This window comes from Anabrus simplex, chromosome X (assembly GCF_040414725.1).
Source record: "Anabrus simplex isolate iqAnaSimp1 chromosome X, ASM4041472v1, whole genome shotgun sequence".
NCBI lineage: Eukaryota > Metazoa > Arthropoda > Insecta > Orthoptera > Tettigoniidae > Anabrus > Anabrus simplex.
Window position 1 is genome coordinate 188952887 of NC_090279.1, and position 23971 is coordinate 188976857.

Consider the following 23971-nt stretch of genomic DNA (forward strand, 5'->3'; position numbering starts at 1 on the left):
TATCACTGACAAATCCATTATTACGAGCGATTAAGCGGGCGCGCGATCTTTCCGCTACCAATATTTATGCACTCCAGCGATTATGTTGCAAGCGATCTATCACATTCGGTGTCGTTTCCACGCTATGTCCACTAGCGAGTTCTCTCGTCGTCATTCGAAGCCAACGGCAAAGTCGATTAGTAATACCATCGACTGCTGTTCCATAAAGAAAATTTGAAATGAAAGGGAACATGTTTTCGTAATAAATGCGTAAATAACGTGTCCAATAACAGTTAACTAATTAAAAGTAAGGGCTGACTAAACAATCAGTTAATTTTAATGCTAAATATTGCAATTCAGTAAGAATAGAATACACCTCAAGATACTAAGGTGGTTTGAAAAGTCCGTGCAAAGTCCGAGAGATGACACTACTGGCGCGCATCGAGGTCATGTTTAGTTAGTAGCATCTCTTGAATGAACGCACACCAAGTTTCAGCCATATTGATCTATTTCTTTGTGTTTGGCATTCGTATGAATCAAGGAAGTCGAGTGATTTTCAAGAAATGGACGAAAAAGAATTTCGTGTGGTGATTAAATATTACTTTTTGAAAGTAAGGAGACTAAAAAGAAGCTTGATAAACGTTATAGTGACTGCACCTTCGATTAGAACAGTTTATAAGTGGTATAAAAATTTTCGGACTGGCCATACGGGCACAAGTGACGCTGAACGTTCTGGACGGCCAGTGGAAGTTACGAATCCAGAAATCATTAATCAAACCCACGATATGGTGATGGATGACAGAAGAGTTAAGGTGCGTGAGATTGCTTGTGCTGTGGGCATCACGACTGAATGGGTACATAATATTTTGCATAAACATTTGGACATGAGAAAGCTATCACGCTTGACCAAAAACGGAATCATGTGAAGTGTTGCAAGGATGGTTTGCAGCTGTTGCAGAAGAATCCGGAGGACTTTAAGCGTCGTTTCATCACCGTGGCTGAAACATGGATACACTACTATACTCCTGAGACAAAACAACAATCTAAACAATGGGTTACCAAGGGGGAATCTGCACCAAAAAAGGCGAAGACTGTTCCTTCGCGCGGAAAGGTTATGGCAACTGTCTTTTGGGATTCGCAAGGGATAATCCTCATCGACTATCTGGAAAAAAGTAAAACTATTACAGGTGCATATTATTCATCGTTACTGAACCGTTTGAAAACCGAGCTGCGAGAAAGACGCCCGCGATTGGCCCACAAGAAAGTCCTTTTCCATCACGACAACGCACAGCACACACCTCAGCAGTTGTGGTTGCAAAATTATTGGAAATAGGATTCCAACTCATTTCACATCCCCCCTATTCTCCAGACTTGGCTCCCTCGGACTACTATTTGTTCCTCAATTTGAAGAAATGGCTGGTGGGACAAAGATTTTATTCAAACGAGGAGGTGATTGCAAACACTAATGGATATTTTGCAGACTTGGACAAATCCTATTATTCGGAAGGGATCGACAAACTAGAACATCGCTGAACGAAGTGTACAAGCCTAAAAGGAGACTATGTCGAAAAATAAAGAAGGTTCACCCCAAACACCTAAGTAGTTTTTATTTTTGCATGGAATTTTCAAATGCTCCTCGTATGGCAGAGTGCATAATTGATTTCAGAAGATAGTTCATACTTTCTCGCGACAAGTTAAATTTCAGAAAGGCTATTCCAACGTAAATTTTTAGCGAGGAGGTTATAATTTCCCTACATGCGTTTGAAATACTGTATGATTTCATGATACATATACTGTTAGGTTAGGCGACGCCATATGAAGAAGAAAACTAAAATGTTTGCCACAGAAGAATCGGGAGTGATAACGCATTTCTCCTAATCTAAAACGATGGGTTTTTGTTTCTCAGAATCCCATGCCAAAAATCAAGGGTTGTTTTTCATTCGCAGCCGAACAGTAATGAACACCGCTGGTAACTAATGCGGTAACCACACTGCTTTTTTCACCCCTACGCGCTACTTGCTGCTGGTTACGTAATGACAATACTAGCCATTTTAACCATCAGATGTCTGACTCCTTGGCTGAATGGTCAGAGTACTGGCCTTTGGTTCAGAGGGTCTCGGGTTCGATTCCTGGCTGGGTCAGGAATTTTAACCTTCATTGGTTAATTCCAATGGCTCAGGTGTTGGGTGTTTGTGCTGTCCCCAACATCCCTACACCTCATACACCACACATAACACTATCCTCCATCACAATAACATGCTGTCACCTACACACATGGCAGACACCGCCCACCCTCATCGGAGGGTCTGCCTTACAAGGGCTGCACTCTGCTAGAAATAGCCACACAAAATTATAACCGTCAAATTCTTCAGTTTCAATTGGTTACCAAAGTTATCCACAAATTAAAATACATTACACTAGTCTGAATCAAACAAACATGCTCCTGCTCTTGAAAGAGCTACAAGTAGTAGCTCGCCTTGTAAGGTCATTGACAGCAAGCAAAGGAGCACGGACATGTTTGTTTGGTTCAGACTAGAGTAACATTATTGCAATTTGTGGAAAAATGTGGTAACCAGTTGAAACTGAAGAATTTGACATTTGAATGCCTAGCATGGTAGGACAGAATTAAGAGGAGAAATGTCTTATTTATGTGAAATGTCTCAGATATATAGCAGACTTAAGGAAAGAGAAATTATAATTTCACCATATAGTAACTAACTTAATAGGTGTTAGTTATATTATGAATTGAAAATTATTCTATTTTAAAGTGTTTTACTAAATGACAAAGTAAATGTAAATTTAGACACAAAGAAACTTTTTTTTTTAGATGTAAATAAGGATGTACGTTCCAAGAGCAGAGCAGATTTCAAATTTTAGCATATAGGGACTAATTTAATAGGTTTTATACATTTTATGACTTGAAATGTTCTATTTTAAACTTTGTAATAAATGACATTGTAAGTAAAAGTTGAAACAAGAAATATTTTAACAATTTGAAGATTTATATATAATTGTTCTGTCGATAACTATATTTGTACAAATGTATCAAATCCAAAGATTTAGTTTTGATGTTTTGGCACCGCTGAAGAAGAGAGTAGTTAGCTCTCGAAACATGTACGGTAATTAAGCTACAGCATAATAAAATATGTAAAGTACTGATAAGGCAAAAAGTGTCCTATAGAAATTTTAAAAATACAATTCAAATTAGGGAATAAAAATGTTTGGAAAGACCTTTCATATCAGATATAAAAATATTTTCCTTCTTGTTCATGACACATCCAAAAGAAGTCAACAGATATCAAAATGGTATGAACTTGGAGAGCCAAACAACAGACACAAAGCATAAAAACTTGGAGATACAGATTTACAAGGCAAGAATTTCTGAAATTTTCACCCCACCGGATCTACAACACAAAGAAATGGGCTCAAGCAATTTCCACCCTTCTCCATTACATGCAGAACAAAACCACACACATACTCGTAATTTTGATATTATGAGGTTCCAATTGCTGAAATTTTCACCACGCTGGATGTACACGTTATAAAGAAACTAGCTCAAGCAATTTAACCACCGACTTTCATTATAACCAGTACAAAACTACACAAATATCCTGAATATTGACATTCCTAAAAGGTTAGCAAGTTTACCTGCATCCGAATCACTATCGGAGTAGAAGGGATTAAAATCTGAACTAGCATTGCTGTCCGATGGGCTTTCACTTTCAGAGTCCGAGCCAGAGAGCTTGAACTCTGAACCAGAACTGCTGCCTCCTCCACCCCCACCTCCACCATCCTTCTCCATTTCCGAGCCCGAGTCAGATTCTGACGAGGACATCCGCACTCTCTTCACTGCTCTTTGTGCCGCCTGACGTACTGCAAAGCAAATTTACACTTACAAGGCAACCAACAAACCAACAACAATTACAAAAGTTAACTGCGCAATAACAAGAAGAAAGTAATTTCATTATAGTCCTACCTGGCTTTCGCTTTCCACTGGATCCACCAGCTTCGAGATCCAAGTCTCCATTGTTGCTGATTTTGTCCTTCTTTGGAATGTCTAAGCCCAGTAGCCTGTGGATACGATTGCGATCTGGAGCAGGGAAGTGTTTCTCCACAAGCGTCTGGAGCACACCCCTTCAAACATAAAATTTACAGTATATCAATAACACTTCAAATGACTTGAGAAAATCCCTCAAAAATAATTTTACTGGAGTTCGTTAACTTAAAGAGCGAGAAAATATATAACACTAGGATGTACGAGAGGAGTAGACTTTAAGGGAGATATTCTGGTAACAGGAGCAGTTTAAAAAAATTAGAGATCAAAATGTACCCAGGATAACCTTAATAATTCTGGAACAGGTAATTACACAGTCATTTTGAGAAATTCTGCCTCTTAAGAGAGTATTTTAATAACATCGCAATTTTAAATTTTATACAGAGATAAAACTTTAAGATTATGACTTCATCATTCATTTGATGTTCACATTGGCAGAAAGTTGTTCACGTGAACGATGAGGGAACAATTTTTCATCATCATTGACAACTAAATGCCAAATACATTAGAATTATTTTTTGACAAATCAGAGAGACGGAGAGAGAGAGCATAAGGGGGCGGGGGAACTCCTTAAAATTGCAGTTTTGTAAGACATATCATTTGATATTTTTGAACTGAACATGAATAAGAGAATTCTTATAGATTTTACGTTGCACAACTTTTATGGTATTCAAAGATATTTAGGTGCCGGATATTGGCTTTAAATGAGTTCTTTACATGTCAGTGAATTTCTGGAAGAAAACAGGTTCAGTACTCAATCTCGTCCATAGTAATGCTATAGAATTAAACAGCTAAAAATGCTTATGATACTGATATTAAGAGATATTAAGAGATTTATGTGAAATGCCTCAGAAATATAGCAGACTTAAGGTAAGTTCTACTGTAATCCTTCACTTTTATCAACATATAATATTCAACGTTTCTTTTGGTTTAGGCAGAATTCTGGTGGACTTCTTGTATTCCAGTATGATGATGACAACTGCATTTGTGGGCACCGCATCTCTTTACCATACTTCTTAAATACACCTATACATTTTTTAAGTACTGTTTAATAAATACAAATGTTTCAAGAAAATGTTGTTAAATTGTTTCCCAGATGATGTGTCGTAAATATCGGGCGCACGTCTTACATGAGGGCACGTAGTATGTGATCAAACAAGATATGTAAGTTATTACAATCCTTTTTTTCATGTAATTGTACTTTAAAGCAGGCTAATTTGCACTCTGTAGTAAAAATCATCATCTGCCTTATCCAATTGATCATGGATTGGATTGTGGATCACTGAATTCCATCTCTGCCTGTCTCTCCAGCATTCTTCATCCAAGAAGACTTTAATGTTTGCCACACTCATCCTTAGGTCTTCAATTTGTTCTGTATTTCCTGGGTCTTTTCTCTTCAACCTCCAGTTCAAGGATTGACTTCAGGATCCTTGTTCCCCTTTCTTTTTAAGTGCCCCTATCATTCTACTCTGTCTCCCACTCAACATACACTTAAGTGTTCCTTGCATTACCATATTTCTTATTCAGTCCCGAATTGTTTTCACCAGCATACTTCCTAGCAACTTCAGCTCACTTTCCTCTCCTCTGCTTTGGCCATTACCCAGGTTTCAGTTCCATACGTCAAGATTGGTAGAAAGTAGTTCTTGTATAAGATTTCCTTACATCATATTGACACTTCGCTCCATAATAGTCCTTTTACACTCTTACAAAATCCTCCAGCTAACTCCACTCCTCTCATCTCCTGTGCCGTTCTACTTCTGTGTTGACGGTTTACATCAAGGCAGTGTGCTAGCCCCTGTGCTCTTTAACATTTACACTAATGATCAGCCCATAATGGAACATACAAAACTTTTCATCTATGCCACCGATACTGCAGTGGCTACCCAAGGAAAGACATTTGAAGAGGTGGAGGAAAAGTTGACTTCTGCACTAGATTCTCTTGGCTCTTACTATGAAGGCAATCATCTAAAGCCAAATCCCAACAAGACTCAGGTGTGCGCATTTCACTTAAGGAATAGAGAAGCTCGGCGGGAACTGGACATTATATGGCAAGGCAAACGACTAGAACATTGTCCAACACCTGTGTATCTAGGTGTTACTCTTGACCGAACACTGTCCTTCAAGAAACATTGCTACAACATCAGGCTGAAAGTTAGTTCACGGAACAATATTTTGAGAAAGCTCACAGCCACCACCTGGGGAGCAAGCCCTCACGTCCTGAGAACCTCTGCTCTTGCTTTGTGTGTGTCCGCTGCAGAGTATGCTTCACCTGTGTGGAGTGCATCCACTCACACCAAGGAGATTGACATTGCAATCAACGAGACCGTACGTATCTTGTCGGGATGTCTGAAGCCAACTCCAGTTGACAAACTCTACCCGACTGATGGAATAGCTCCCCTCTCTATCAGAAGGGCTGTTGCTGCTGATGCAGAGAGGACAAAGCAGACTAATGATTCTCGCCACCCACTGCATGATCACCAGGCTGTAGTCTGTTGACTGACGTCAAGAAAGAGCTTCATCACCAGGACTCAACCACTGGTAGGAACACCTGAGTCTAACCGCATCACCAGGTGGAGGAGCATGCTGCTGCCTGATACTCCTGCAAAGGAAGAGCTAGCTCCAGGAAATTACCTGCCCTACCCTATTTGCTCATCTGTCCCCTACTAGAACATCCCTGCACTACACAGGACCTGATCGAGGCGAACAACAAGGCCATCGGAGTTGCTACATTTTGGAAATGCTGACCGGACACGGAATGATGATGTCCTGTGCCACTCTTCCATGTTTCAATATCACACCCCGGAGGTACTGAAATGTTCTTACTACCTCTGGTGGTTTTCCCTGGACTGTTAAACCTCCATTTCCATTTCTTCACCAAACAACAGGTTTGTTCTCTTCCTGGTAATTTTTCATTTCCTATTCTTCAATCACTTCATTCCACCTGTTCTTGCACTTCCTCTTCACCAAACAGCACGATGTCATCAGCACCATGCTTTTACTGTTCCTTCTAAATGTTCTTTTTCAATTTCTTTGAGTGTTTCATCCATGATAATGAACTGGAGAGGTGACAGCACACACCCTTGGCTCAGTCCTGTTCTAAATTTAAATTCTTTTGAGTCTCCTACTTTGGTTTGAACTTCACAGTTGCATTTGCTGTACATATTCTAGTCATGAATTCCTTCCATCAAGCCGGGTAGGATGCTTAAGAACGATATGCCTCCATTTATTATGGTCCTGGTATCCTGCTTCTCTCTCTAGAACATCCCACGTTTCTTCTCTCTTCTGTAAGTCCTCACTTAATTGGACTAATCACCTTTTTCTAGGGTGAACAAACGGTCTTTGTAATGGAATGATTTTTCAAAATCCTTGGACTTCGAGTCTCCCGCATCTGCTTAATGTGACCTAGCCACGTCAGCCTTGCAACACTCAGCCTTTCTTCCATAGTAAGGTTGACCTGCAGGTCTCTTTGTATGTGAGTAATTCTGTCCTTCCTTGTTTTCTGTACAGCAAATCTAGGGAACTTCATTTCACAAGCTTGCAGTTAACTTAATTCTCTTTTATGCATGACACAACTCTCCAGACTATACGTCATGATGGGCAGGAGATAAGCCTTTACCCTTCTGAGGAAGTCCCTTGTCCCATACTTGATGGAAGAAGTTGGATCCTTTTTGAACCCTGTTCAACATATACAGTAAAACCTTGTTGGAACGCAAAAAGCAGACTTCAAATTACGTGATTTTGAATTAACCGCCAACTCTTAATTCAGAAATGCCAACCCTCGCTGCGTCACAAAATATTCTAAGACCGGTACTGCATGCAATTAACCTTGGTTCACAGTTTATACATTTCAAATGCCATTAAAAAAAAAACTTTTTCCAAAATGTATCCAACAAAGTGCAGAAAGTGCCCGACGCTCTTGAAACATTGCAGCTTATCGAACATTCCTGTAACGAGGGGAGTAAGTCTCTCCCTTCCACGTGCATTGCAACACAGTACAATGACCCCCACCCTTTTACGATTTCCTGGCTGGCACTTTACTCCTTTAAAGCCATGTCCATTTGGGATCGGCATTAAAAAGACCAACGTGGCCTCATCGGCACTGATAATATTCTTTGGTGTGCACGAATTGATTATACAAGCCACACTTTTCTGCCAACAGTCGGCATCGCCAGTATTAGTGGATTCTGCTTCTCCGCACACTGCCTGCTACGTGACGCGACGTTCCTTAAAACGCTGAATACAAAAAGAGAGATTTCACTGAACACAGCAAATATGAAGCACACTGTAGACAAACCAAAGTGAGTTAATGTGCGGAAAACTATCCCCGTACCTTCCGGAAGACGGGTTCTGTCATGACGCGGATAAATTTTGAATTTAAATTACTCTACAAAATACTATTTATAATGTAAAGGCAGTTTTGAATTAAAAGTCTGAATTTTGGAAGTGGGACACTAATTGTTCTTCGAATGACGAATTATCCCTATTTCGAATTAAACAATTTAACACTAGGTTTACCGCACCGGTCAAAATGACCGTTTTCAGTTTTGTTTTCTCTATCATTCTTGTTATACGGTTAGAACATACAAACCCTTTGGTGGCTTTTATTGGTATTAAGTCTACTTTTCGGCATATAGCTTCAAAAACCCGTAACGCCTTTCTAGTCAGCGCTATGAGGTCATATACCTACTTTTACCGGACGGTCATTTTGACCGGTATTGCAGTAGCTAGCCGATCAGACTTTTGTGGCATTCATTTAGAACGGGATATCATTCTAACAAGCTGTTACAGTGTACTTTATTACCGTAGTATCGAATAGAACTTATTGTTTTGCTGCAATTGGACAGCTCTTGGCTCTTTTCAAACAATGATACAAGTACACTGACAGGAAAGTATAGTCAGTATTTGTTCAGTAATGAAAGGTGTGCAATCGTAACGAGCAGTCAATTGTAGTGTTCATTCGTTACAAACATTCAAACTAGATTTCCCGATTGTTTGTAATTACCCTGAAGAAACCTATTTTCGTGTAGTCTGCAAATGGATGGCGAAATTCTGAAGCAAAAGCATATCATTTCCTCATCACAATCATGCGATGAATCTGACACCGATTTACACCTCTATAATAGGGAACATGCAAGATCCGGGGTTTTAATTAAAAATATGCTAATCTGATTCAAAATTTCGTGCAGAATTCAAAAATGTGATCAGAATGTACAAATAATAACTCCAAACATGATAAAAATCTACGAAAATGTCACGTCACGCAAGTACGCGACTCATTGGTCTGACGTCATCGTACAGGTTGACTGAATTAGCAGACGAAATAACACATAGTGTGCTGTGAGAAGCAGGATACACTTCGCGTATTTCTACTTTATGTTAGTGTCTAGTATGATTAAATTCGAGGTCTATACATCGGATAATAATCTGAGTGGTATATTTTAGACTTAAAATGAATCCTGCGCAGACAGTGAGGCAGAAAACTTATAAATGGTGTAGAGTTCCGATGTGCAATAGCACATCGCATACCATACCAAACAAATTGTTTATACATATTCCAAAAACGCTAAAACTAGGGAGAAATGGATTTTGGCGAGCCGGAAAAATGCTGGTGATATATCGGAAAAGTCTACAGTTTATTTTTTTGAAGATTTTAACGTAAGATGAATTTGTTTGAATTTTCAAATCATTTTTCCATGTCAGCTGTTCTAGTGGTAAAACTTTAAATTTTAATGTGTGATCCTTTATTTAAATGCTTCAATTACATCTTCTAATATGAAAGTAATAAACAGTGCATTAAATAATGCTGATTATTAAAGTATTCTCCAAACCTAACCTATGTTTTGGGTGATCTATGTCAAGATAATAAATCAAAGGGGATATGAACCATTTTGACAGCTCTAATTCTACCAATATATCTTGGCATGGGACAGTTATGTATGTCTTTATTGAAGAGCTTAATTGGTAAAGAAATTTAGGCTATATCTAAATAGTCTATAATGTAACAAAGAATAGGCGTGTACATCATGAAAGGAAACAACGTGAATTTAACAAATGTATAACTCTACACAAAACCAATGCTTGTTTGTTGGGGTCTTATAAGTTAACAATGCTCAATTATAATAATTATCATAATATTAATGAAATAAATAACATAATTGCACACAGGTGAAAATAGTGATGTAGGTGTTTAAAATATTATCCAACTTGGCCTAAGTTTTAGGTTATACAAGCCAAGTCAATAAACCGAAGGGTAAAAATACCGCGCGAGTTGGCCGTGCGGTTAGGAGCGCGCAGCTGTGAGCTCGCATCCGGGAGATAGAAGGTTTTGAACCCCACTGCTGGCAGCCCTGAAGATGGTTTTCCGTGGTTTCCCATTTTCACACCAGGCAAATGCTGAGGCTGTACCTAAGGCCACGGCCGCTTTGTACCCATTCCTAGGCCTTTCCTGTCCCATCGTCGCCATAAGACCTATATGTGACGGTGTGACGTAAAGCAAACAGCAAAAACAAAAAAAACAAAAAAAGTAAAAGTCACAGCACCCAAAGACATTCCTGTATTGAGCGATTAAAATGTCACCAGGACACTTTTCTTTCCTGATATGCTCAGCTTGTTAAAAGCCAAATGTAATTAATGTTATTGGCTTCACGCCCCGCTAACTACTTCTACGATTTTCGGAGACGCCGATGTGCAGGAATTTAGTCCTGCAGGAGTTCTTTTACGTGCCAGTAAATCTACCGACACGAGGCTGACGTATTTGAGCACCTTCAACTACCACCGGACTGAACCAGGATCGAACCTGCCAAGTTGGGGTCAGAAGGCCAGCACCTCAACCGTCTGAACCACTCAGCCCAACTTGTGAAAACTAGATGAAGTCATATTTATCTTCTTCATGTTTAACTTTTTCCCTCCACCAAGATATTTAATTCTCTTTCAGGGGTCCGGAAGTGGGTAGGCCAGTTGCCCCAACCATAAATATATATTTTTTTAGAAATGATAGGTTATAGACCTACAGTACTATGATCTTTCTTTCTTTCTTTCTTTCTTTCTTTCTTTCTTAATCAGTTTATCCTTCAGGGTTGGTTTTCTCTCGGACTCAGCGAGGGATTTCACCTCTACCACTTCAAGGGCAGTGTCCTGGAACGTGAGACTTTGAGTATGGTGATGAAACTGGTGAGGAGGGCCATTACCTCGCCCAGGCGGCCTCACCTGTTATGCTCAACAGGGGTCTTGTTGGAGGATGGGAGGATCGGAAGGGATAGACAAGGAAGAGGGAAGGAAACGGCCGTGGCCTTAGGTGCCTGGAGGAGAAGTAGGAAAATACGAAAAACCACTTCGAGGATGGCTGAGGTGGGATTCGAAACCCTTCTACTCAGTTGACCTCCCGAGGCTGAGTAGACCCCGTTCCAGCCCTCGTACTATTTGTTTTCAACTTTCATGGCAGAGCCGGGAATCGAAACCGGGCCTCCGGAAGTGGCACACATTAACCACTACACCACAGAAGCGGACTAGTACTATAAAGCTACCTATATGTTTATGTTAGTGCTGAAATCCGATTTCTTACTTTACTAATGCTGAAAGCCCGAAAATGTAATGTTATTCTTTAATAGGGGAATCAGTCCAGAAGGAAATATTGAAAGTGATGTGATATCTATCCAGGTTCGTTGTTATCCTAATACTATGGGTTACAGTACATTGCACATATATAAAAGACGCCACTTACAAACTTGCTTGTTATCCGCTAATTTCTGCGGCCACAAAAGTCACATTTTTCAAGAATGATGACATCTACACATGGTAGATTGTCTGACTGTGCTGTTTTGAACCTTTCTTCTGTCATTTCGAAGTTATTCGCTATCATGAATAATAAACGATCGGCTTTTAGCAACGGCTGATGCACAACGGCTGGTAGAGCTCCATGCGGTACTGGATCGTGACGTCACAGCGCGCCGCTTACGTCAGAGGCCGTTTCACTCGCCTTGCGGAAAGGCACTATTAAATATTTTTTTAATGGTAGAAAACAAGGCAACATACCACAATGTAATACGTTTACGTACTATTTCATTGGTGTACTTTTCAAAAAAAATATTTTTGAAAATGATGCATGTTCCCAATTGCGAAGACGTGTATAACTTGAAAAACAGAAATAGTTTGGATAGGGATTCTAGTTGCGTCGAGCCTGTAGAATTTCCATGTGAACATAACATCACACAGCAGCCTTTGACCTCAAAGGTCAGGGAACTACCCGCCAAATGGCGACGAACGCACTCTAGCAAAGCAGCTGATGACAAAGGTAAGCCTATTTAAAGTTAGTCATTTTGTATTTACGTAATTCTGTGCACAGTGTAAGTAAGTTTGGTATTATATTTTGCAGGTGAAGGAAACACTAAGGAAGATAATGAATTTACTGGCAAGGAGCACGATATCATCTACAGACGGCCGAGCATACGCTGTGGTAAGTCAACATATGACGGTCGGCGAGGAAGAAGTCGCTTTGGATGAAACAGTGCGGACTTTTGTTGATCTACAAAGCCTGCCAGGCAGTCAGGACAGTAAAATGTACTGAGGGAAGTCCGAGATCCCACAGAACATGCAAAATGCCACGTTGAAGGAACCTGTTCCGCTACAGCTTGTCTTTTTATTGACGAATCCAAGCTGCGCCACATCGAATGATATGAGGTTGGAGCCCGCGAAGTTCTGAACAATACTGAACGGACACTTTCTTTGGAAGAATTGGACGCTGTCATTGGTATTGTATACGCACGCGGAACGTATGGAGCTGATACGAACGTTCTCGATCTGTGGTCACAGAAGTGGGGTCCTGGAATTTTCTCCTAAACTGTGGCACGAAACTGTTTACTGGATATCATGATGTTTCTTGTATTCGATGGGAAATCTACCAGCAGGGATCACCTGAAAATTGATAGACTGGTGCTTGTATCTGTTGTGTGGGACAAATTTATATCTAATTTTAATATTTGCCTCAGACCAAGTGAGAACATTACCGTGGATGAACAACTCTTTCCATCGAAAGCTAGATGCCCATTTATGCAGTATATGGCCAATAAACCAGAAAAGTTTGGTATGAAATTTTGGTTGATGTCGATGTGGAAGCCAAGTATGTTGTAAACGGTTTTCCCTATCTTGGAAAAGATGAAACGCGACCCACCGATCGGACCCTAAGTGAACCCGTATTATTGCGTCTTGCTGAGTTTTTCATCAATCAGGGAAGAAGTGTGCAATGGGAATAAGGCAACTGAAAGGTATGCAATCTGTAGAAAACTGGTCTGTGTTTAAGTTCACTTCAAAGGTGACCAAGCAAAGTGTGCGTGTACAATGCGACAAATAAGGTGAAAAGCAGAAAATGACATGCATGCATATATGTATATGATGTAAGCTAAAGTGTGTAAGAAGAACATTCTGCCTTACTAGAGTACTTATTTGTTTATTTATTTATTTATTTATTTATTTATTCATAATAGTGTTTTACAAAACATGCATGATAATTATATTATGGTCTATGATGTTTTTATACTCAATTTGAACCTTTTTCTGGCACCAATATCCTCAAGAAACGAATACGTGCCACTATCGGTCAAAATGACCGCTTCGGTAAAAGTAGGTAGAAAGAGTGTTTGGTAATCCTAGTGTTAAATAGCATGCAAAACCATACCTCATATTTCCAGGAACGAGAGCTGCTTCAAATTAGGCGAGATTTTGAATTAACCGATTTTGAATTATCAAGGTTCTACAGTATTGTGTATGTATGATAAATAGTAAGTAAATATATTAGCTCCCTCTGTGGATCAGTGGTAGAGTGTAAGCCTCCGGATCCCGAGATAGTGGGCTGAAACTTGGCAGAGGCAGTCCGATTTTTGAAGGGTAGAAGAAAGGCCATTTGTCACTCCAAACTGTACGATGTCGGCATGAAAAAGATCTCTGGTGACACATTTGGTATCCAGCTGACAAAATCAATTAAAAGCTGGTCATAGACACCCAAGAGAGAGAGATTCAATTTACTCTGCTATCTAGCAGGCCAAGAGTAAAATGGAACGCCAAAAATCGATGAGCAAGCAGTCGGTTGGCGTCAAATTAAAACACTTGCACAAGGTATCCGAGGCCACACAAATAGCAGTAAATATACTGTGGAAGCTTCAAAAGCGATCTCTTAAAAATAATTAACCAGATTCCTTTATTTTTTATTTATGACTATGATGATGCTTGTTGTTTAAAGGGGCCTAACATAGAGGTCATCGGCCCCTAATGGTACGAAATGAAATGACAAATTAAAAGCCCCAAATCATCCACTGACCACAATTCAAAACGTGAGGACGAAGAATGAATGATTATGAAATTAAAATGATCAGTGGAACTGACCTACAGTGCCTCACATGCACAGAACAATAGTAGTACTGACCAAGGGACTGCTTCTATAGCACAATAATCAATAATATTTTTAGTCAAAAGGAGTCCAAAATCGGCGGCCACGAACAATGGTACTTATCGCTAGCAAAGTAGAACCATGGTATTTGTCATGTTGTGGTACTAATAAAGAGTAGCGTAGACTCGCAGTATTCCACAAATTTTGGTACTACTCACAGGTAATGAAATTCACACATGTATTACAGACCTACGCCGTTTCGCACATTGCGGCGCCATTTACAGGCAACACAAACCTATGATGTTCATCACTTAAGTGTACTAACCACAGGGACTTTTACTATCCCTTGGTGTTCCTCATAGGGTACTAATCATAGGCAAGCCAGAACGATGGGTTCCCTCGTCCCACAGTGTCGCTCATATGGTGCTACTAATCACAGGTATTGTAAAAGCCGTCGAGCCCTCGTTTGCTACTAATTACAAACCTATTTGGTACAAAACACAGTGATACTACGCGCATGGCGTTCCCCGAATGGTGGTACTAATCACAAGTAGTTTCATGGTTCTAATTTGATCCTACTTGGTCGCCCCTTTAGTAGCCTCTTACGACAGTCAGGGGATACCGTGGGTGCATTCTTTTTCTGTGTCCCTCACCCACAGGGGGTATTTTTTTTTTTTTTTTTTTATCATTTCAACCACCTATGGGCTGATTATACAACTTCCTTAACTGCTGATGTTTTTTCCTTTTTACGCAAATACTCCTTCATTCTCTAGCTCACCTTTGCTCCTTTCTCATCCGAGAACACCCTTCTTGTTCACTTAGGTTTCTCTACGAAAAGATTTGTCACCTCTGCAATTTTCCTTCTGAACACTGTTCTGTTTGTAGTATCTCCCTCCTCAATGCCACATTTTTTAAGATCCTGATGAACTGAAGAAAAATGCAAAAGATCGTGAACCGTACCGAATACCATACACGCTGAGCGAGATAGGTGAATCAAGTGGTGAATGTAAATATTACAGTTGGCAACGAGGTTTCGAGATTGCACTCTGCCGATATAAGGCGATATGAATGGCAGCTCACGATTCGTTGAATGCTTATGTTTCAGCGCATAACCACCAATCAGAGCAAAAATCGATCAAAACGTCAATTTAGAAGTAAAGCAGCGCGGAGTATAACAGCTGTTTTTGCCACATGATTTATTACAAAAACATGTTCGCCGCTTTTGTTTCAAACTTGGTTTGTCTACACAAGTCAACATCTGCAGCGCCTTCGAATATTGACGATACAGCTCACAAGTACACATAGCGAGAAATCAAAACAAAAAATCAATCGAATTGAATATAATCGTTGGAGTGCAGGATAAATACCGAGAATGGAAAAATTATGGATGCTATATCACTCATAATAACTGAAAAAGTAATGGAAGGGTTCTTCTCATTGTGACGGAAGGATATTACACAGTTCAATATACAAATTTTCAAGGAACATAAAAAAACCAGTCGTTATAACAGAGTTATTGTTATATGTCGTACTCACTATTACAGATTTCCGTTGTACTGACATGAAAGAAGAGCAAATACATGCAACAATGATGCAAATCAGTTGTAATTAGTATAAGATAAGACCTATATGAAAAATACCTATAAAATGTATACATGACCACTACTGTATAATCAAAGTGATCAACTTCTGTACCTGTTCTTAATATTCCTAGTTCTGTATTTCAATTTTTAAAATAAAATAAGAAAAACACCACTGAAACTTCAGAGGAAATATTTTTCAAACGATTACAGGATTATTAAAAACAAAAAAACTCACTTTGCTGTCGAAACGAAATCGGATAATTCACCATCATCTCGTTCCAACTGCTCCAAGGTTCGTGCTTCACCCGTCGACTGAAGACCAATCACTACACATTTTCCACATTTAACTGCCTCCCTGTAAATGAAAACTGGCTATAATAACTTCACAAGATTATCCTGTAATCTCCACAAGTTCTTGTTATCATTTACACATTTGTGTCCCAAAATTAAAAAAATATTAGGAAGTTAATATCAATATTTTCAAAATTTATTAATAAAAAGTCCAAATCCTTTCAAACACTTCACAGGAGTTACCCGCAGTCACCAGCTTACAGACAAAGAAACATTTTACAGAAAACAGCTTACAAATTATCGTAATATATCCTCTTCCCAACAAATTAAATGAATACATACAGCAAAAGAAACAAGTCATTATAACAGTATTCATTCAAGAGAGTTATGAAATACATGTTTAAGGAATGGAAAGGAACAAACAAGAAACTTATCAGCAGAGTGCGTGAAAAAAAAAGGAACATAAAACAGGACAGTATATAAAAGATCCGCATAGGAAGTCGATAAATGTAAACAAGGGTCATCTGCACATCCTCATACACTGGCGTCTTCAAGTAGATGGGTTGTCTCTTCTCAGCTCCTGATGAGTTTATCCATCCTTGGTTTGAATTTCACACTTGCTGAGCATCCATTTCAACATGTGAAATATGAAGGATAAGGAGAAAGCTTGGTAAATACAGGAAAAAGAACTAGGAACATATCTATCAGACAATATAGTATATGAATTTCCTCTTCTCATGCAAGATATGAGAAGCACTGGAAAGATATTAACCCTGGAACTGTACACTGGGGCACTGAGTACCCCACAAAAGAAACATGTGTTTTACACATTCAGACTTACATTTTAAAATGTAAAGAAATTAGTGAAATGTATTATTTTCAATATGTGTACATATTTGCAAATCAGAACAGCTCTGTAATCGCTGGCAATGAAATAAAATGAAAAGGTCACTTTTTGAAAAAATCTAACTTTTGGTTTTGACACTGGTATGTTTCACCTTACTAAATTTCGGCACAACTACAGCATATGGTCTTTTCATGTGAATATCTTTCGTCTCAGCAAATAATAGTGATTTTAGCCTGAGACTGAACGGTGTCGGCCGATTGAGCATTGTAAATAGCCTACCATTTTCTATGCAACAGAAAGGCGGATTCCTCTGTGTTGTTGATGGGATTTCCAGTCCTCATCATAACCAGGATCTCATTAATTGTTCTACTAACATGAAAATAAGTTAATCTGAAGCACAAAGGGAAAATATATATTCCATAACATCATCTTCAACAACGTTTATTTCCACCGTCACCTAGAGCATCGATGAAGTCGTCAAAGATATCAGGCTCAGACCAATATGATTCTGGTAATATCTGTTCATCGTTCTCAAGGCAAGCGATTTCGAACTCTCTTAATACAAAGTACAAAGGTACATGTTGAGAAAAGTATCAAAAACCAAAATGGCTATAAAGAAATAAAATGGGAACAAAAAAGTGGGGTCCACCTATTCAATACAATACAATGTTACAAAATGAATTATAACTTTTTATTATTCATGGGACTGGTTTTGATGCTGGTGTGCATCATCTTCAACCACAAAATTAGAAAAACATACAATGACAACTTAAGGTTGCAAAAACAATGCAGAAAAGTGTACACAAATCCTATAAATGATAGGAGGAATGACTTGATTAAAAACATGAGCTGTGAACATTAACTTGTAACATTAACCTGAAAGTACACTCTTCTAAAAATGTAACACCAATTATCTTAAAGTGTCTTCTCTAACATCTGATTACACACATCATACACACCGCCAGAGGTCCCATTTTGAACCAAGAACGTCGTTTAGCACCCTGGGAAAACAAGGTGTCTGCCTCATTTGCATGTAAAAACTTGCTACAGAATACTTAGTAGACCAAATCCAGCCACAATTTCTTAAGTTGGAGAAGATGTGCATTTTACTACGTAAAAAAAGAGTTTGAAGTTCCTCCATGTTCTCTTTAGATTTACAATTTGTTAAGTCTTGACTGGTTAAGCTATTTTAACAACTGATCTTTTTCAATCAATGGTAAAACAAAATGTTTTTGATTGAACACCTTAACATTTGCACCATTTACTTCAAGACTCTGTGTATGTTCATCAAGAAGACTTTCATACATATATTCTCATGAAAAAGGAAATATGGTGTTGGACTTTTAAGATAATGATATATAAATTATTGTCCTCGGCTCATTGTTAATCTAGTCACATATCATTCAAAGTTTTTAAGATTCAGTGAACTCTTGTTAAGAGGACGTTTACACAAAACTTCAAGATAATTGGTGCTATATTTTTAGAAGAGTGTACTTGCAGGATAATGTTGCAAGTTAATGTTCACGCCACTTGTTTTTAATCAAATCATTACTCCTATTAATTTATAAGATTTGTGTACACTTTTATGCATTGTTTTTGCAACCTTAAGTTTTCATTGTATGTTTGTGGCTGAAGATGATGCACACCAGCATCGAAGCCGGTCCCATGAATAATAAAATGTTATAACTCATTTTATAACACTATAATGTATTGAATAGGTGAACCCCACTTTTTTGTTCCCATTAGATTCTCGATTCAATATGGATTTAATGTGAAGCTTTTAAACTTGACTAAAGAAATTACGTTTAATTAACCATACACCTGGGAACTGTATGCCTAGACATATGTTTTGACATACAAGCAGCCATCACTCGTTAGAATTAGTGCACGAGCTGAGATAGTACAAAGGTCAAAGAAAAGTCACAGAGGTGGGAGACTATAGGGTTTGTGAACGCCAAATTATTGCTGAATCAGTAAGACAACAGCAACTGAGACATGGAGACAGCATAGCAGAACAGCAGATGTCGTACGATGGAAAAATGCAAAGAGCAGGCTGGGGTGGTGTACACGTGCGCGTGTGCGCGGACTTTGGGTTTTCGATGTTTCTTCACTTCTCTACAAATCAAATACCGCATTTATGAGAATAATCCCCGCCGTCAAATAATGCCCGCACCCTCATTTTAGTAAAGCTAATTTTGAAAAAAAAAAAAAAAAAAAAAAAAGAAATGAACTTAAATTCTTTCCATAGAAAGAGTGACGTAGGCCAAAAACGAATGTTTCGTAAACTCCGTGAGGTCCACGTGGTCTTTACGCAAATATCACTGCTATGAAATACATTTTCCATGAAAATGAGCAAGTAGGCCTACTTACGTGACAGGCATTTCATTAATCTGAACTAGCAATAAGCTCGATTCGCTGTAGATCGGAAGATTCTTTGTATCTTGCATCACTCGAATCCTCTCCTTAATTACATACGAGTTCATCACACTCCACGTCTAAGGCCCGTATCCACTAACGTGAGTAAATGCTTTTATCCCAGTTTAAAGCTACGTAAACCCAGAATTCACGAACAACATTATCTCGGGTAACGGGTATTATCTTGGTTTAAAATTTTACTGGAGATTGGTTGACTAGTAAAATGGGAAATCAAAGATAATAGCCTTTCAAAATGGCCCCTCGTAGGCGGATGGAATATCTAATTGAAAGATAAAATCACAGCGACGAGTAATATGATCAAGATTATGCAATTAATAAACGTCCTAGATGGATAAAGAACGTGCAATATATTTCCAGGATTACTACGACTCTAATTTTCAGACATTTTAGGTTATCTAAAGCTTCCAAACATAACCTGGAATTCCCAACACATAGGTAAGCCTAAAATGAATTCTCGATTATAGCTAATATCTTGTACGGTACACGACTGGGTGACTTAAAATGAAGAATTAAAGAATACTGCCTTATTTTTTTGAGTGACGTACAATGTGCAGGCTATAATTGGTTTTCTTATTCCCTTTATTAATGTTTTCTGCCATCAAGTTCAGTAACAATTCACTCCCTTGGAAAGTCATATTAGGCTTCTTTCTTCGTTTCTGCTCAATAGCGGACATAATTTATGCAAATTATTTGCAAACCCCGAATGGAATCAAAACTTGTTTACAATTCGATAGTGGTGACACAACGCAGTCACTTCTTTCCATATGTCAGTATGAAAAATTTACGGTTGAAACTCAGATTGAAACAAAAACTTAATTTTGGTAAACCAAGATAATAAATTCTGTGGTGAATAAATACGGAAGTGAGCGTTATCCGAGATAATGACATATCCAAGTTTTGGAAATCTAAGATAACAGCAAAAGTTACCGATGTTGGTGAATACGGGCCTAAAACACTCCTCACACGTGGTCTCTTTTTAATGGACAGTAACACGACCGGTGGTGGATAATTCTTTTTGTGCAATGTACACACTTGAAATAGACAAACCGGCGAAATCTGATGTTAGTTTTGTGATACAGTAAAACCTTGTTAATTCGAAGTCTTTGTAATACAGAAATCAAACTACCAATTACGTGATTGCGAATTAACAGCCATCTTGTATTTCAGAAATGCCAACCCTCGCCAGTTTTTGCGGATTCTGCTTTTCCGCGTACTGCCTGCTAAGTGATATTGTGCCATTCCTTAAAACGCTGAATACAAAATAATTACGATTTCACTCTATTTTCAACTATGAAACACACACACTATAGACACACAGAAGTGAGTGAAAGTGCAGAAAGCTACCCCTGCACATTCCGGAAGACGCGTTCTATCGTGACGCGGAGAAATTTGAATTTCAATTACACTGTAAAATAAGTTACTATTTAAAAAAAATGTAAAGTCAGATTAGAATTAAAAGTCTGAATTGTTTTCCGTTTAAATATGACATATGGGGACAGTTTTCTTCCACCTACGGCTGCACAAAGCATAACTGTACACTCAGCATCGAAAACTAAGTGAGCCAGGACCTTGTTGGCAACCTTGACGCAAATAAAACCCGCACTCCAATTTCGTGCCACAAAATGTTTTTAAAAATATCCGGGGATTATTCGCGTAAATACGGTACTACAAATGTTTGTGTATTTTAACTTTACACAATTCCTCAAACTGCAGACACTTGTTAAAAAAAAGATCAATAAGCAACAGATAAATCCAGAAATTCATTAAATGGCCATGCAAATCTCTTTGATACACACAGTGTTAAATAAAAATAATATTAGAGCATATGAAATAAGAACTTTCTGCAAAGTCTTTCATCTGCTGGCGAACGCAACATGTGTTAGTAGAGTTCAGCAGTGTAGGCATCCATGCAATGGAATTTTCTAAGTTCTGGTTTTAACTTCAACAGTAATTTAGCAGCATTTTGTGAACATCCGTGAGAAATTCCTATTTGTTTCTTATGATATGTGAAAGATGCCTATGAGATTTCTATTGAAAATTTTCCATCGATGACCAGAGTGATCTATTATTTCTTTGGTGAGAACTCTACACTGTCTGGTTTCTCAGGTAAAACCCTTCTCGTACCCTGAAATTTATGATGAAGTGTATGAATTGCTGTATTAATAAGCACTATTACCCCAGAGAATCTTCCTTGAAATGTGTTCAGACTTTCTGGGTGGACCTAGTTAAGACATACCAATCCATAGAGGTGTGAAATTTTAGCATTAATTTTTTCTACTCATAGTGAAAAATCAAAACAACACAAATTACAAACAATGCACGCCTTCATATTGTTACCTATGTTCACCCATCCTAGGGAATGACCACTAACGACCACAATGTGTTCCGTTTCATAAGAATATGAAGATCCAATAATGCAATGTACTGTTTGCGGTATATCAGCAGACTTACATTCCAGGCATCTCATAAGAACAAAACAAGAATTTTTAAAAATTTGAAATGAAATGACAAGATCTTCAAAATCACTTGTATTTCTACGCAAAGTACAGTCCACTGCCATAATATCCACTTACAGCATGAATTCGCAATGATGAAAGGGTTGTAATTATGATGATCAATAAAGTTCAAAAAAGGGTGTAAAAAGAAAAACAGGTTCAACGTACCGGTATTTACACGAATAATCTCCGCACCCCAATTTTAGGAAAGATAAATTTGAAAAAAATCAGATTAAAATTCCTTCCAGCGAAAGAGTAACGTAGGCATAAACAAATATGAACGTAACGGATATCGCAACTTTGCCCGAACACATGCAAGATGATAAAAGTGCATTATCACCGCTATAAAATATATTTGAATATATTTGCCATGAAAATTAGCAAGTAAGCCTTCTTACATGACAGGTATTTCACTAATCTGAACTTGCAATAGGCTCAATTCGCCGTAGATCGGAAGATTCTTTGTATCTTGCCTCACTAGAATCCTGTCTAAATTACTTACAAATTCGTCACACTACACGTCTAAAACACTTCTCACACGCAATCTTTTTTTACTCGGAGAGTAACACGACCAGTGGTGGAAAATTCTTTTCGTACGATGTAAACACTGGAAACAGACACACCTGCAACCTCGTTTGTTAGTTTTGCGATACCATAAAAACTCGTTAATTCTAAGTCGTTGGGGCACAGAAATATGACTGAATTAAGTGATTTTGATTAACCGCCAAATCGTAATTCAGAAATGCTAACCCTTGCCGCGTCACAAAATATTCTAAGACATATTACTGCATGCAATTAACAATGATTCGCGATGTAAACCTTTCAAATGCCGCGGAAAAAAAAGTTTCCAAAATGTATCCATCAAGGTGCATTTACAGGATTCAAATAAAGCATTTGGAAAACTCACTGACAAACATAACCTCAAGGAGCGAAAGAAAGAAAGAAAGAAAGAAAGAAAGAAAGAAAGAAAGAAAGAAAGAAAGAAAGAAAGAAAGAAAAGATTCAAAGACTAGGACAAATTATGCCGGATCCCCTGCGCAAGTGCCTTATTTTTTTTTTTTTTTATTACTGTACTGTTTGCGCTTTTAGATGGCTTGTACTTGTACGGAAACATTGTGGCTTATCAAAATTTCCTATGACAAGGAGAGGATCTCTTTCACTTTTGCTTGCATTGCAACACAGTACAGTGATCTCCTTTAAAACCACAAGTCCGTTTGATCATGATATTTTAAAAAATGCAGTTTCATCGGCATTGACAATATTGTTCGGTGCGTACAAACTGATTATAATTCTGAGCCACGCTTTCTCGCCAACTGTCGGCATCGCCAGTGATCGCAGATTCTTTTTTTCCACGCACTGCTTGCTACGTGAAATTGTGGCGTTCCTTAAAACGATCAATACTCACGAATTACGATTTCACTCATACTTAGCAACTATGAAACTAACTGGAGACACACCGAAGCGAGTGAAAGTGCGGAAAGCTACCCCTGCACCTTCTGGAAGACGGGTTCAACCACGACGCCGAGAAAATTTTAATTTAAATTACTCTGTAAATTTTTTTTCTTAACCCATTAACGCCTAGCGTTACCATATGGTAAAACATGTAACACATTATTAAAGCTGTTACTGTACTTTCAACAGTTGTGCTGGAGGATTGGTACCACTGCTTATCGCTCTGTAAGGGAACCGCGCTTACGACAATGTAGTGCTCATTGATGTGTTTGTTACAATAATAAGATACAGACAGTTCAAAAATTGCTATCGCTGAATGTGCAGCAAAAATGGACATCCGCTTCGAGTAAGTGCATTTTTATAAGCTTATAATTATAACATGGATTATTTTTTGGTGTTATACTTATTTGTATAGTGTAATATACATTCTATGACCATAACAAATGATTTTACTCA

General features: G+C 38.4%; 1 protein-coding gene across 4 annotated transcripts in view; it reads right to left on the reverse strand.

Annotated features, from left to right (window-relative positions):
- sno (strawberry notch) overlaps positions 1-23971 on the reverse strand; it is a 205929-nt gene that overhangs the window by 55205 nt on the left and 126753 nt on the right. For all 4 annotated transcript variants that reach the window (XM_067159301.2, XM_067159299.2, XM_067159300.2 and 1 more), the window contains exons 12-14: positions 16230-16349; positions 3956-4113; positions 3628-3852 (exon numbers count right to left, since the gene is read on the reverse strand). In XM_067159301.2, the coding sequence (XP_067015402.2) occupies positions 3628-3852; positions 3956-4113; positions 16230-16349 (503 nt within the window). The remainder of the gene's footprint in view (positions 1-3627; positions 3853-3955; positions 4114-16229; positions 16350-23971) is intronic.